The sequence below is a fragment of the Pelophylax lessonae genome (genome assembly GCF_965119305.1).
Source record: "Pelophylax lessonae genome assembly, chromosome: 3".
NCBI lineage: Eukaryota > Metazoa > Chordata > Amphibia > Anura > Ranidae > Pelophylax > Pelophylax lessonae.
The window spans coordinates 196,462,067-196,475,063 of NC_138770.1; the positions used below are offsets into that span (position 1 = coordinate 196,462,067).

Consider the following 12,997-nt stretch of genomic DNA (forward strand, 5'->3'; position numbering starts at 1 on the left):
CCTTACCCACTGTTTGTTTATACTGTGATAGAGTGGCTACACCACCCCCCTGCCAGAATACAGTGAACAGTGCTTGTAGCCACTAGCTGCCAGCGATAATTGAATGCTGATTTTTGAGCAGAACCGTTCGATAGAAGCTGGCTTAGACCAACCAGAAGAGTACACACATACCAAAAGTTCCTGTTATTTCAGCCTGCTGGGCCGAATGAAAGACATCCAAACATATATGGCAAGCTTTAGCTTGTAGCTACTCATTAGCAATCTGCTAAAGCAGGAGTCTCCAAACTATGGCCATCCAATTGTTCAGGAACTACAATTCCCATCATGCCTAGTCAGGCCTGTGAATGTCAGAGATTTACAATGCCTCATGGGACAGATATTTCTGCAACAGCTGGAGGGCCATAGTTTGGAGATCCCTGTGCTAAAGGAATCTTTACTGAGGCCCCCACTACTGACCTTTCCTTCAGAAAATGCTAGTTGCCATGCTGATCCAATTGCTTTAGTATATTCAGAAGTACTAACCCAGAAAACCTTTTACATCAAGAGTTCTGACTTCACTTTTGTAAATCTGCATGCTTGCTCCAGGTCAGTGAATCAGAAAGCATTACAACCAGAGACAGCCAGGCAGCTAGTGTTCTTAGAAGGTTAGAAGTTGCAGATTCCATGTTCCTCTTAGTACAGTTTTCCTTTAAGACTGCTTTATTGCTTTGTAAACTGTCACTGAATCCAGTGCTCCATCTTTTTTATGCTTTATATGTAAATTACAAATAAATGCTTTGGAAAATACAGTTTTCCTTTAAGTGCTTGAACTAAGCTGGCCATACATGGATCAAAACTCATCTGGTTCAGCAGGGACAAGCCAAATTTCGATCCATGTATGGGCATGGTGGTTGTATAAAAGTGGATCTCCTGATTGACTTCTGTACAACCACACTGTCTGAATTTACGGTGCTGTTCAAAGTATTCTGATGGTGGGGAAGTCTCCCCACTGGCAGAATACAATAGCACAGCAGGAGGATGTGGGGATGGGGGAATTGGGTCAGTTTTTTTTTTTTTAATTCAATCCGCTGGCTGAAAAAGAAAAATGAACCAATGTATGGGCTGCCTTGCGCTAACAAAAAAAAACAAATGTCTGACTATTGCATTGATTAATCAACAGTTAATTAAAGGGCTGTCGACTTATGTCTTCTAATGTTCATTGCTATTTAACCTGTAAGCACACCTCCTCTCTGTCCCATTCCTATGTTTTTAAATCTCTTCTACTCGACTCTTTATATTTCAGTTTTTGTGCTGCTTGTTCAAGATCTTTAACAATCACATCTATATCCTCTCTCGAGGTCTCCCGACCCACACTCAAACGAACAGCGCCACGTGCGGATTCTCGGGGTACTCCACTGCTCAGCAGTACATGGGAAGGACTGCAGGAAAAAGTTTAAGATGTGACATGTAAGTATATTTTCAATGTGTTGGCTACTACAAACTGACAGGTCTGCCTGAAACATTGAAATACTAATATGGTACACAAGTGGAGAGTTGGTCAGTGACCAAATACTGTTTATCACCTTTCTTAGAAAACTGAACTCCATGCATAAAAAAGTAGAATACAGTTTTGTCCCCCATGGCATCCAAACTCATGATTTTTCTAGCACATGTTAAGAAATTTAGGTAAGAATCTGACTGGTTTCTATGGGAAAATTAGAAACTTTATTTTCAGATGTTTTAATATACAGAATGAGGAATCGTAAAAGAAAAACTTAGATCAAAGTAAAAATTAGAATACTGCTTTAAAATTAGGAACTATTTTTAATGTTTAAAGTGGAACTAAACCCACTGATTTAACGGTTTAAAAAAACAAGTTACATTCCTGGCATGCCAGGAATGCTAACTGTCACATTTGCTTGTGCTCTCAACCAAACTGTCAAACCATCAAATGGCTGATGTCATAACTGATCACATGTGCAACACCTTGGCAGTTGAAGATCAAACAGAGGCCAAGATGGCAGCTTCCTTGGCTGAAAATTATAAGGTTTAGGTCCACTTTAAATATAGGATATTAGATCTTACTGGCAATACACGTGGCAATTTCAACCACAAAATGCCCAAACGAATAAATAGAACATACCATCAACAGCTTATTTTGCTGTTCCAATGTTGTTGGTAGGTTGCCTTGATTTTTTAAGTGTTTTTTGTGATTGAATGTGGTTGAAATCTCCATGTGTGTGGCCAGCACCTGACCTATTTCTTGCATAGGGACAGACTCAAACAGTCCAGCATCTGACGAACTGAAAAATGTTCATCATGCTGACAGAAGAACCTACATGGATGAAACAAGAGAAGCTCATGTTGCATTATAGCCAAAGAGCTTTTTTTTTTCTTTTTCTTGGTTTAGTCTAGCTCAACTATACCATGTCACACACAGGTTCCAGTTCAATTCCTCCACTCTTGTTATGAGATAGAGATTATGGAAGCTAATAAACATACTGTATAATTTTTCACAAAAAATTATTTTCATCTTTCTGACAGTACACTAAGATAATGGTACAGTTCAAAAATAAATGGCACTTAAAATATATTTCTAGGAAGACCCTTTTTTTGTTTTGTATAGCTTGGATAAAGGTTAAATCCTATTTAAAGTGTTTAATGTGGTCTGTATCCCACTGAGGTGGTTAACCCCCCTATTTGAATTGGTGATTATTGTTAACGAGAAAGAAAATTAGGGGAAATTCAAAATGTAGGAGTTTTCCCCAGAAAAGGGGCAACTTTCTAATAGAGAAATCTATGTTTAAGAGGACAATAGGTTTCTCTGGCTAAAGCAAGCCAAGGATAAGCCTTTTTTTATGTTCAACAAGAGGTTGATTGTGTCATTGTATTCCGACAGACTTCTCCACTGTCAGAATACACCGATCAGCACTGCAGACAGATAAAAGGGAAATTTTTCCAATAGGCTTGTTGAACAGACATTGATAAACAGATTGATTTCTGTTCAACCACATTGCCCATACATGGATCAAAAGTCGTCCAGTCCCTGTTGAACTGGTCGATTTTTGGCCCATGCACAGCCAGCTTAAGAAAGGAAATTCCCGTACTTTGGATGCTTTACTGTAACCTCTTTTTAGATCTACCAGACTGAAAGTGAAGAGAAATTTTCCCAATAGTAAACAGGCGGCAATGAAATAACCTGGCAGGGGTTTTAATCCTTCCATACACTATCCAAAATTTTAAAAAAAAGTTTTGGCTTATATACACTAACAGAATTTATCTTTACCTGTCTCCCCGGTCTGAGTGACAAGCTGCTCCAACACTTGCCTGAAGAGAATGACAATGGGCCAGCCATTCACGTCCTGCAAGAAACATGTGATATATCATTTATTATGTGTTTATGATGTGTTTTCATTGTGTTTATAAAGTGTTTAAAAAGCAAGAATACTTGATAAATGCCCATGAAAGTGTTGTTTTTCTAGTGTGATGTAGAGGAAATGATCTACTTTGAGGCGTGGTTAGGTTGTGGTGTGACAGCAGACATTTTTGGGAATTCTCTGCAAAATAGATTTGTATATTTTGATCTTTTTGACACTTGGCTTGGTCCAGTTCAGTTTTGCTTAATGCCTCTGCCTCTACCTGGCACTGCCAATATTGCTGGCTGTTTTGATGTTTTGCCAGCACACAGTAACAAATTGTGTTACCACGCGCCTTCTCTATACAACCAGGAAGTGGCTGGAGCTTCTCTGTCCTAGTCATCTATTATTTCCCAGTGCATTTTGGGATACAGGAACCTCCACTGCCTCTCCCCCCAGTTCTCAGCTAACATTTTATAAATGCTTCACTAACACGCCAATAATTTTACATGTGCAGTTACAGAGCAATATCACTAAAATCAATGCAGGTGGCTTACAAGCATCGATGCCTCATAAAAGCAACTAATTTTTAACGCCACACTACACAACGGCGTTTTGTGGTGCCATTGTAATACTCACGGAAGTCACTGAAGGGTGGGTATGAGGCTTTAAGAATGCTGAAAAAATGCTAAATAAACGCATTGGGGTAATTAGCTTTAGTAAATCAACCCCACAGTATTGACACACATGTGAACAAGCTCTAAATGTTTGCACTACATTAGAATACTGCACTTACAGTGGGTACGGAAAGTATTCAGACCCCCTTAAATTTTTCACTCTTTGTTATATTGCAGCCATTTGCTAAAATCATTTAAGTTCATTCTTCTTCCTCATGAATGTACACATAGCACCCCATACTGACAGAAAAACACAGAATTGTTGACATTGTTGCAGATTTATTAAAAAAGAAAAACTGAAATATCACATGGTCCTAAGTATTCAGACCCTTTGCTGTGACACTCATATATTTAACTCAGGTGCTTTCCATTTCTTCTGATCATCCTTGAGATGGTTCTACACCTACATTTGAGTCCAGCTGTGTTTGATTATACTGATTGGACTTGATTAGGAAAGCCACACACCTGTCTATATAAGACCTTCCAGATCACAATGCATGTCAGAGCAAATGAGAATCATGAGGTCAAAGGAACTGCCTGAAGAGCTCAGAGACAGAATTGTGGCAAGGCACAGATCTGGCCAAGGTTACGAAAAGATTTCTGCTGCACTTAAGGTTCCTAAGAGCTCAGTGGCCTCCATAATCTTCAAATGGAAGACGTTTGGGACGACCAGAACCCTTCCTAGAGCTGGCTGTCCGGCCAAACTGAGCTATCGGGGGAGAAGAGCCTTGGTGAGAGAGGTAAAGAAGAACCCAAAGATCACTGTGGCTGAGCTCCAGAGATGCAGTCAGGAGATGGGAGAAAGTTGTAGAAAGTCAACCATCACTGCAGCCCTCCACCAGTCGGGGCTTTATGGCAGAGTGGCCCGACGGAAGCCTCTCCTCAGTGTAAGACACATGAAAGCCCGCATGGAGTTTGCTAAAAAAACACCTGAAGGACTCCAAGATGGTGAGAAATAAGATTCTCTGGTCTGATGAGACCAAAATAGAACTTTTTGGCCTTAATTCTAAGCGGTATGTGTGGAGAAAACCAGGCACTGCTCATCACCTGTCCAATACAGTCCCAACAGTGAAGCATAGTGGTGACAGCATCATGCTGTGGGGGTGTTTTTCAGCTGCAGGGACAGGACGACTGGTTCCAATCGAGGGAAAGATGAATGCGGCCAAGTACAGGGATATCCTTGACAAAAACCTTCTCCAGAGTGCTCTGGACCTCAGACTGGGCCGAAGGTTTAACTTCCAACAAGACAATGACCCTAAGCACACAGCTAAAATAACGAAGGAGTGGCTTCACAACAACTCCGTGACTGTTCTTGAATGGCCCAGCCAGAGCCCTGACTTAAACCCAATTGAGCATCTCTGGAGAGACCTAAAAATGGCTGTCCACCAACGTTTACCATCCAACCTGACAGAACTGGAGAGGATCTGCAAGGAGGAATGGCAGAGGATCCCCAAATCCAGGTGTGAAAGACTTGTTGCATCTTTCCCAAAAAGACTCCTGGCTGTATTAGATCAAAAGGGGGCTTCTACTAAATACTGAGCAAAGGGTCTGAATACTTAGGACCATGTGATATTTCAGTTTTTCTTTTTTAATAAATCTGCATCAATGTCAACAATTCTGTGTTTTTCTGTCAGTATGGGGTGCTATGTGTACATTCATGAGGAAGGAGAATGAACTCAAATGATTTTAGCAAATGGCTGCAATATAACAAAGAGTGAAAAATTTAAGGGGGTCTGAATACTTTCCGTACCCACTGTATGTCAGTTTACTTAGCTGATTACCAGTCCACCTGGGGACTGGACTCCTGTTTCACATTGGTCCCACCCCTCTACATTTATACTGCAGACCCTCATTCTGCTCCTCCATACACAGCTACTCCTCCTATCCATTGATATAACCAAATTCCACAAAATAATTTGTGAGGGATAAATCCCATGGTATATGTTCAAGGCTAGTCATCACTGTTCCCCAATGGATAGTTTCAGGGGCTTAGGCTATACAAACACGCATGTGTATACTTAGATCTGTTAAAGGAAACATATATTCAGCATAAACTGTAGGCTTACATTGAAATTAGAACCTCCAAAGATATCAGACTCACTAGTACATATATTTACTCCAGGTCAGTGACCTAGGCAGTACACAGACCAAAGGATTGGCATGGCAGTCAGGCAAATAAAATATTCAAAAGGAAAGGTCAGCAATGGCAGCATAAATATTTCTTTTTCTACAGCTTTCCTTTAAGAAAATCATGTCTAACGGTGGGACCTTGTATACAACCTAATGTGATAGAGCAGCTAAAAGCAAACCCTATTTAAGCAGACTGATCAGCGATCCCATCTGCAACAAATCTGGTAATTTGGGAATTCTTGAAAGCCAAATCTGACAGGGTACCCAGCACCCAAATTGTGCAGAGGACAAATTATGAGAACCACTAATACATAATAATGATACATCCACATTTTCGAACATGGGTACCAGATATCAAAGTTCATATCTAATGACAGTCAAACACTGTCTCTGACCTACACACAGGCAGGGATTGTCTAAAATAATCTTTGTCTCCATTTTGGAATGTGTGTGAGTGACTTTAGGCCATTCAAGAGCCACAATGGGATGGACACAATTTAATGCCATTCTGTAATACCAGTATTGGTGCCAGTGACATGTAACACTGTGATTAGAATCAGTGAAGGACAAAGTGCGGCTACAATCTAAAAGGACTGTCATACAAAATTACACTTCCCTGTATGGGTTATAAATAATAAGCCACAAATGACTAGTGTTTGTACAAAGAAAAAGACCAATAAATTTGCTTCAAGTCAATAACTGTAACATTTTCTAATCTATGCAGTGCACAACTGCGCATAATAATGATGATGAATGAACAAAGATACAAAAATAAATACCTAGGACAGAAGGCTTCAGCAGTGACACGTTGCATGTGTTAGGAAGGCGTTTTGTGCCAGGGAAGTGAGAGTTAAATCGGATCCTGTCACCAAATACAGCCTAGAAATATATTTACATTAAAATGTAAAGTCTGATGCTAGGAAATTCATAAACTGTAACAAACAACAATATAAATATGTAAGAATATCAGTAGGTAGGTATAGATAGGTGGCTACCACTCCTGCCTTGCAATGCAAAGGCCCTGAGTTTACATCCACACAGGGAACACTATTTACATGCAAACAATGTTTCATGCATTAGGTTCCTCTAGCTATTCCGATTTCTGTTACCAATCACTATATATGCGCTATACAACAATGGTTCTGGATGCACGGATCTCCACAAGGGCAAAAGAAAATGACTCAATTGACTACACCCACTTATCTGTAAGCAGAGACAGCTCCTTGTTTTTGGGTTTTGTGCTGGAATTGAGGATGTATAAAAACCTTCTGTTTTAAGAAGGCAATTCTGTATTGTCGCCAATGCTGTAACATATTGGCCCTATGGAGTTTTTTTCTGTATGACTAGGGACTTTAGACAGTAAAAAAACTTCAGAGCAGGGGCTGATATACTTGTTATGTATACTCTCTAGAGCTGTACATAATCTGTTAGTGCTTTAAAACAGAATTTAAAAAATTAGTTGCTGCAATCTAAACAAATAGAGGGAGTGAGAATGGTGAGATAGCGTTTTTCTACCTCCCAGAAAAACCAGCCCAATGCTGTGAACAATATTCTTCAGGATGATGTTGCTCACCTGTAATTTCTGCTCCAGATAGTCCCGTACTTCTTGCATGTGGCTCTCATATACAGCACTGTGTAAACTGACTAACTCTGCAGCCTGGAGGAACAGCAGTAAAATTAGAGTAATCCACATTGTTACACTCAGGAAAAGGTTAATAGACACACAATTAAAGCATGGGGATACAAAATATGTATTGAAAAGCTGGAATGGCTCTGGATGGGGCTGGGTGTCACAGTGGAGGGAATTAGGGGAGGGGGTTGGGGAACTCTGCAACAGACCTGGTGGCATTGCAGATAATGAGGTTGCTAGGGGGAGCTAGAGGTAACTGTGGGTGCTGGGGTCTCCCCAGGGGGCTAGAAGCTTTTCAGGGGCACTGTTGGAAATTTGAGGGCACTTCAAGACTGAGGTGCACTGTAGGAGGATGAAGAGCACTGTGAGACACTGTTTAAGGTTGGGGCACTATGGGGGGGCTGAAGGGCTTTCAGGGGGCCTAGTGGTACTGTGGAAGTTTGAGGAAAGCTGCACACTACCATGGAATGTTGGGTGGCACTGTGGAATGTTAGGGGATATGCAGCTGGCTGGAGGCCTGGGAGGAGGGAGGTCATAGCCTGATCGCAGGTCATGGCTTGGTAGTTACGCACCACTGCTCTAGGTGAGCAATCTAGGAAGGTGGTAAAGCAGAAGATGTGATCTGAAACAAGACAATCCTTCCCTGCTCAGTCTACATAAATTAATCCTGTCCTATTTTATACAGGAGAATGTTATGTCACTGTGGTGAAATGTCCTCCTCCCATAGAGAATCTCACATCACTGATACTATTTATAAGTACCCAACAGTAAATTTTATATCTCTCTGCACCATCCACTGTACTGTGTTGAGGACTGTTATTGGTCAGGCAGTTTCTCCTCTCATTTGGGAACCTGGCTTTTGTAAGCATGATTGCTCACACATAAGAACACTCTACTAAAAAAAAAAAAAAGTTAACTAGAGAAATATGGCAATATGCACTTGTTAATTAAAGAAAAATGAAATTATACAATATCTGCTTTGCTGCATGCTTAAAGTGACTCTGTTGTGCTTTGTGCCACTGAACACTGAAAAACATGTCTCCAGTAATGAATCGTTAACTTAAGTTTCTTCTGGAGCATTGATCTCCTGTGACACCTGCTTTATTCAGTGCTTTCTCCCACCAATCTCTACATCAATCCAGAGCACAGTAGTAAAGAGGCCAGAAGAAGGAACAACGGAGCAAAGCAATAGGCAAAGGGGGTAACGATTATCACAAGATAGGGAGTAGCACTATGTGCTCCTTTGCTGAAGTTATTCTTTTAATGTGTCTTGAATGTGGTATCTGGTGACAGTGTCTATCGTACTAAAATGCATAAGGTAACATGTATTCAATTCTAAGTATACAGTACATAATATACACTTCTTTAGTGAAAAAAATTGAAAGAGTAATGGTGATATATAGTCCATAACAACCAAGTGACTTTGCCTTTAACCTTGTCCTATCAACTAAAATGTTATAACTCATGGATTACTATTGGTTATATATTTTAACTTCTAAATTTTACCATCCTTGCATATGAAGAAGAAATCCAACCTCACCTTGCCTAGCCCCACGATCATTGGTGTATTTTCTGTCCTGGAGAAGAGAACAGGTGTCAAGGAGAAACGAGCAACACATAAAAACCAACAATCCATAATTATGCAGAATTTTCTTATCATACTATTATGTTACTTATTTTTTACTAATGGCATACACTATGAAGTTACAAAAGTCTGCAGTGTTGGTCATAGTGATCTTCCAGCATGCTGAAAAAAATCAGTTAAAGTGCATTACCACTTTTGCAGCCAAATTGGGATAATACTTACTTTAGATTTGTTACATGCTCTTATTCACATAGCATACCTTTAAAAAATATAAATTGCTGCTTAGCATTTAACTTGCTCTTACAGTTTACTCCTAAAGTAAATTTTCCTGTGGAAGAGGGTGGGGAGGTAATGTGTATCAAAATTACCCCTGTCTGCAATGTGCTGACAGATCTCCTTATCAGTCGTCAACCAAACTTGAACACCGTCTATCCTAACAAAGGGCTAATGATTTAGAAGCTGACTTTCTGTATTGTATGGTAATGGCTAGCTGTGTAAGGACAGTGACAGTCTGAGATTGTTCCAAAATGTTTGCAATCTGTCATGAGGCCTTCACCTCAGAAACATCTAAAAAGTAAGAAATATTTTTTTAAAAACATGTTTAGGTATGTTGCGTGAGTGGGAACGCATAACAAACATATAAAGGAGTTTACTCAAATTTGACTGTAAAAGTGGAAATTCACATTTAGGATGGCCTCCTAAGAAAAGCGTATTTAGAAAACATGCCTCTTCTCAGGCAAGGATCGTTACTGGCACTCATAGGCACATCTTTTACACCAAAATCATATAGGATAACCTTTATACAGCAAATTCTCCAGTCAAGAATCCATGCATTCTCACCAGGGATGTCTCTTCTCTGGAATATTCTAAATTTGCCAGAGTTATACCCTGCTTTCTTATGTTTGTAATATCAGCCTCTCTTTATGGAGAGACTGCTGTACTATACTGGTGCCTGTAGAGTTACTGTTAATTAACTTTCCATGTACTTTCTTTTTGTACTCTTTGTCAGTATAAATAAATAGTTAAAAAAACATGCCTCTTTTGGTAAGATTAAAGGTAGACTTAAAGCGGAGTTCCACCCACATTTTAGACTTGCCACCACGCAACACTTGTGTGCATGCAAAAAACAAATTGGCATTTTTTTTTTTTTTACAGTTCCTTTACCTCATTTATGTTGAAATATCTGTTCTCTTCCTCCTTATGGCGCCGTGGCAACCTAAGTCATTTCCGGCTTTGCATTGGCTCCTGGGAGATGAGGGTCATCAATCCCAGGAGTCAATGGGCATCACCAACTACTGAGCGGAGTGTCAACTGCTTTGTGACGTCCCTGGTAGCACTGGGTCCAGCCCCGCCCCCCCATACTGACACGCCCCTAGGCTAATCTGCTCAGCTGTAGGGAAGGAGAGAGGGAGGGGGAGATAGAGCGGTGCTGGCACTGCTATGGGAGGGGCCTAGGTCTGTGCTTGAAGAGGGAGGCAGAGGGCGGTGTTCTAGAACAGAGGCAGTGCATAGCACTGTATGTATGTATGGGAGGCTGCATCTCCTCCAATCAGGGGAAAAGAGGCTGAGTCTGAGCACGGAATCCCGGAAGAGGAACACTGCAGCTTCAGATGCCCACGCTGCAGATGGCCACGCTGTACAGGACCAGAATAAAGTAAGTTATATGTGCTGCACAAACAAAAAACGGGGGACAGTTTACAGGATATCTTAATGTAAATGCACGAGCCCTGACTATACTAGGGATATTTTTAACAAAAAAAAAGTTTTGGCCGGAACTCCGCTTTAAGTCAAAACCAGAAATAGAACTTTGTGATGCATACAGGGAACACAGCCTGCATGTTCAATATTTCAGTTTTCCATCAGGGCACTTCTGTACTGTACCAGTCCATTGTGCTTCCTTTGTATGTATTTGGGTGATCTAGAAACTAATGTTTGTGATATAGGAGAGGAATTCCCAAATACACCCACTGCACAATTCTTGCAGTCTTTGACTAAAAACTTAAAGTTCAAAATATGTCAGTATTAACAAGTTCTTTCGAGCCTGAGAGACTACAGTACATTGAAAGTTTGACTCAAATTGCTAATAGAGAAAGCAGAGAAGAAGCAAGATACACAACAGACGCTTCAGGAAGTATACTCCCAGTGACACTGTAAGGTGGTTCGTAGATTCTGACTTTGGTGAATTACACAAAACTCAAATTAGGCTAACTTTCTGATTTAGGCATCATTGCTATGCTTATTGGTTATTGTTAGTATACTGACTGGGTTTGCTTGTTGTTTTGAATTGCTCTTTATAGCTGATCAGCACCACCTGCACAAAAATATGAGTCAGTTATAATGATATAAAGGGCCGTGGACATTTTAAAACCTAAAATTATTGAGAATTCTCCTCTCAGTTTAATATGGTTCATCTCCTTTTCAGCTTCTGTTCAATATGTTTATATGGTCAAACGGCTTAAGCTACCATCCAATGCAAAATATATATGATGCATCAATATAACTGAGCGCTGCTTACCCTGGCCTGTAATTGCGCTCCTGTCCTCCTCCATATAACATTGGCAGCAGTGGTGTCTGGTGCCCAATTCCACGGACATAAAGAGCTCCAATACGAGGACCATAGAACTAAAAAAAGCAAATTAATAGCACAATCTAGCTATTTTTTATTATTATCGTGCAACAAAAAGTATTGTAAAGCAATTCATAGCAAATTCTGCTTATCTGATTTAAGAGTGCCTGCCAGGGCTTTCTGAAAGTAGGCCAATGTGCAAAGTTCAAAGCCCGTTGACACCAACCTTGAATTAATTGCTAGGAAAGAAAAATCATCATCAATAAGGGAAAGGTCAATAAAATGGACAAACAACAGTTGTGTAGTAATGTTCAACCAAACAATTATTTTGATGAATGGCAAGGGGCCTGTCTGGAGAAGTGACTAGTACACACGATAAGAAAATCAGATGAAAAAAAAACGCTTCTTGAGCGATCGTCCAATAATCTGATTGTTAGTACACAGCTTCAAGAACCGATTACGGCAGTTCATGCAAAATTATCCAAAGAGATGAGCACAAAACATTTTCTCGTACGATAACAGAATGTACGATTTTCGTATAATCAGTATAGGATTCATCTGTACAAAATTGGAAGACCAAAGATAACCCAGAAGGAGATATGGCAACGACAGCAATAATCGTAAACAGCAAAAATATGACAATACCATTGATTGCAGGCTAATAGCAATTATTGAGTGATAATATTATTGCTATTATTTGTTACTTATCTGCAGATCACATAAAAAATGTATACCCAGTAATTATTGTTTAACATGAAGATGACAACGCTGTGTAGCAAATACATTTGGATAAATAAAATGTAGAATGCTAATGCACATGTCATTACCCCAAAAGAAATTAGCATTTTTGTTGGAGTATGCAAGATCAATGGCGACAGGTCAATGTTTGTCTAGAAAGTTGAATAAAATAGCAGGCATTCCACCTCCTATCTTTGTGAAGAAGCTTCAATTGTTCTGTGTGAAAGTTGAATTTAATGACACCCAAAAAATGTAAACAGCAATATTGTCAAAGCATTTTGTCTTGAAAAAAAAAAAAGGCAGCTAACTTTTTGAAGACGAGTATTTATTAGGTAA

At 39.9% G+C, this 12,997-nt stretch overlaps 1 protein-coding gene across 1 annotated transcript in view; it reads right to left on the minus strand.

Moving 5' to 3' along the window:
• Window positions 1-1,081: 1,081 nt before the first annotated feature.
• SCLY (selenocysteine lyase) overlaps window positions 1,082-12,997 on the minus strand; it is a gene marked incomplete at its 5' end in the record, with an annotated part of 47,763 nt that continues 35,847 nt past the window's right edge. The window contains 6 exon segments of the mRNA XM_082249975.1: window positions 1,082-1,418; window positions 3,266-3,341; window positions 6,922-7,021; window positions 7,716-7,799; window positions 9,313-9,349; window positions 11,873-11,979. Of these exon segments, the coding sequence (XP_082106101.1) occupies window positions 1,241-1,418; window positions 3,266-3,341; window positions 6,922-7,021; window positions 7,716-7,799; window positions 9,313-9,349; window positions 11,873-11,979 (582 nt within the window). The 3' untranslated portion in view covers window positions 1,082-1,240.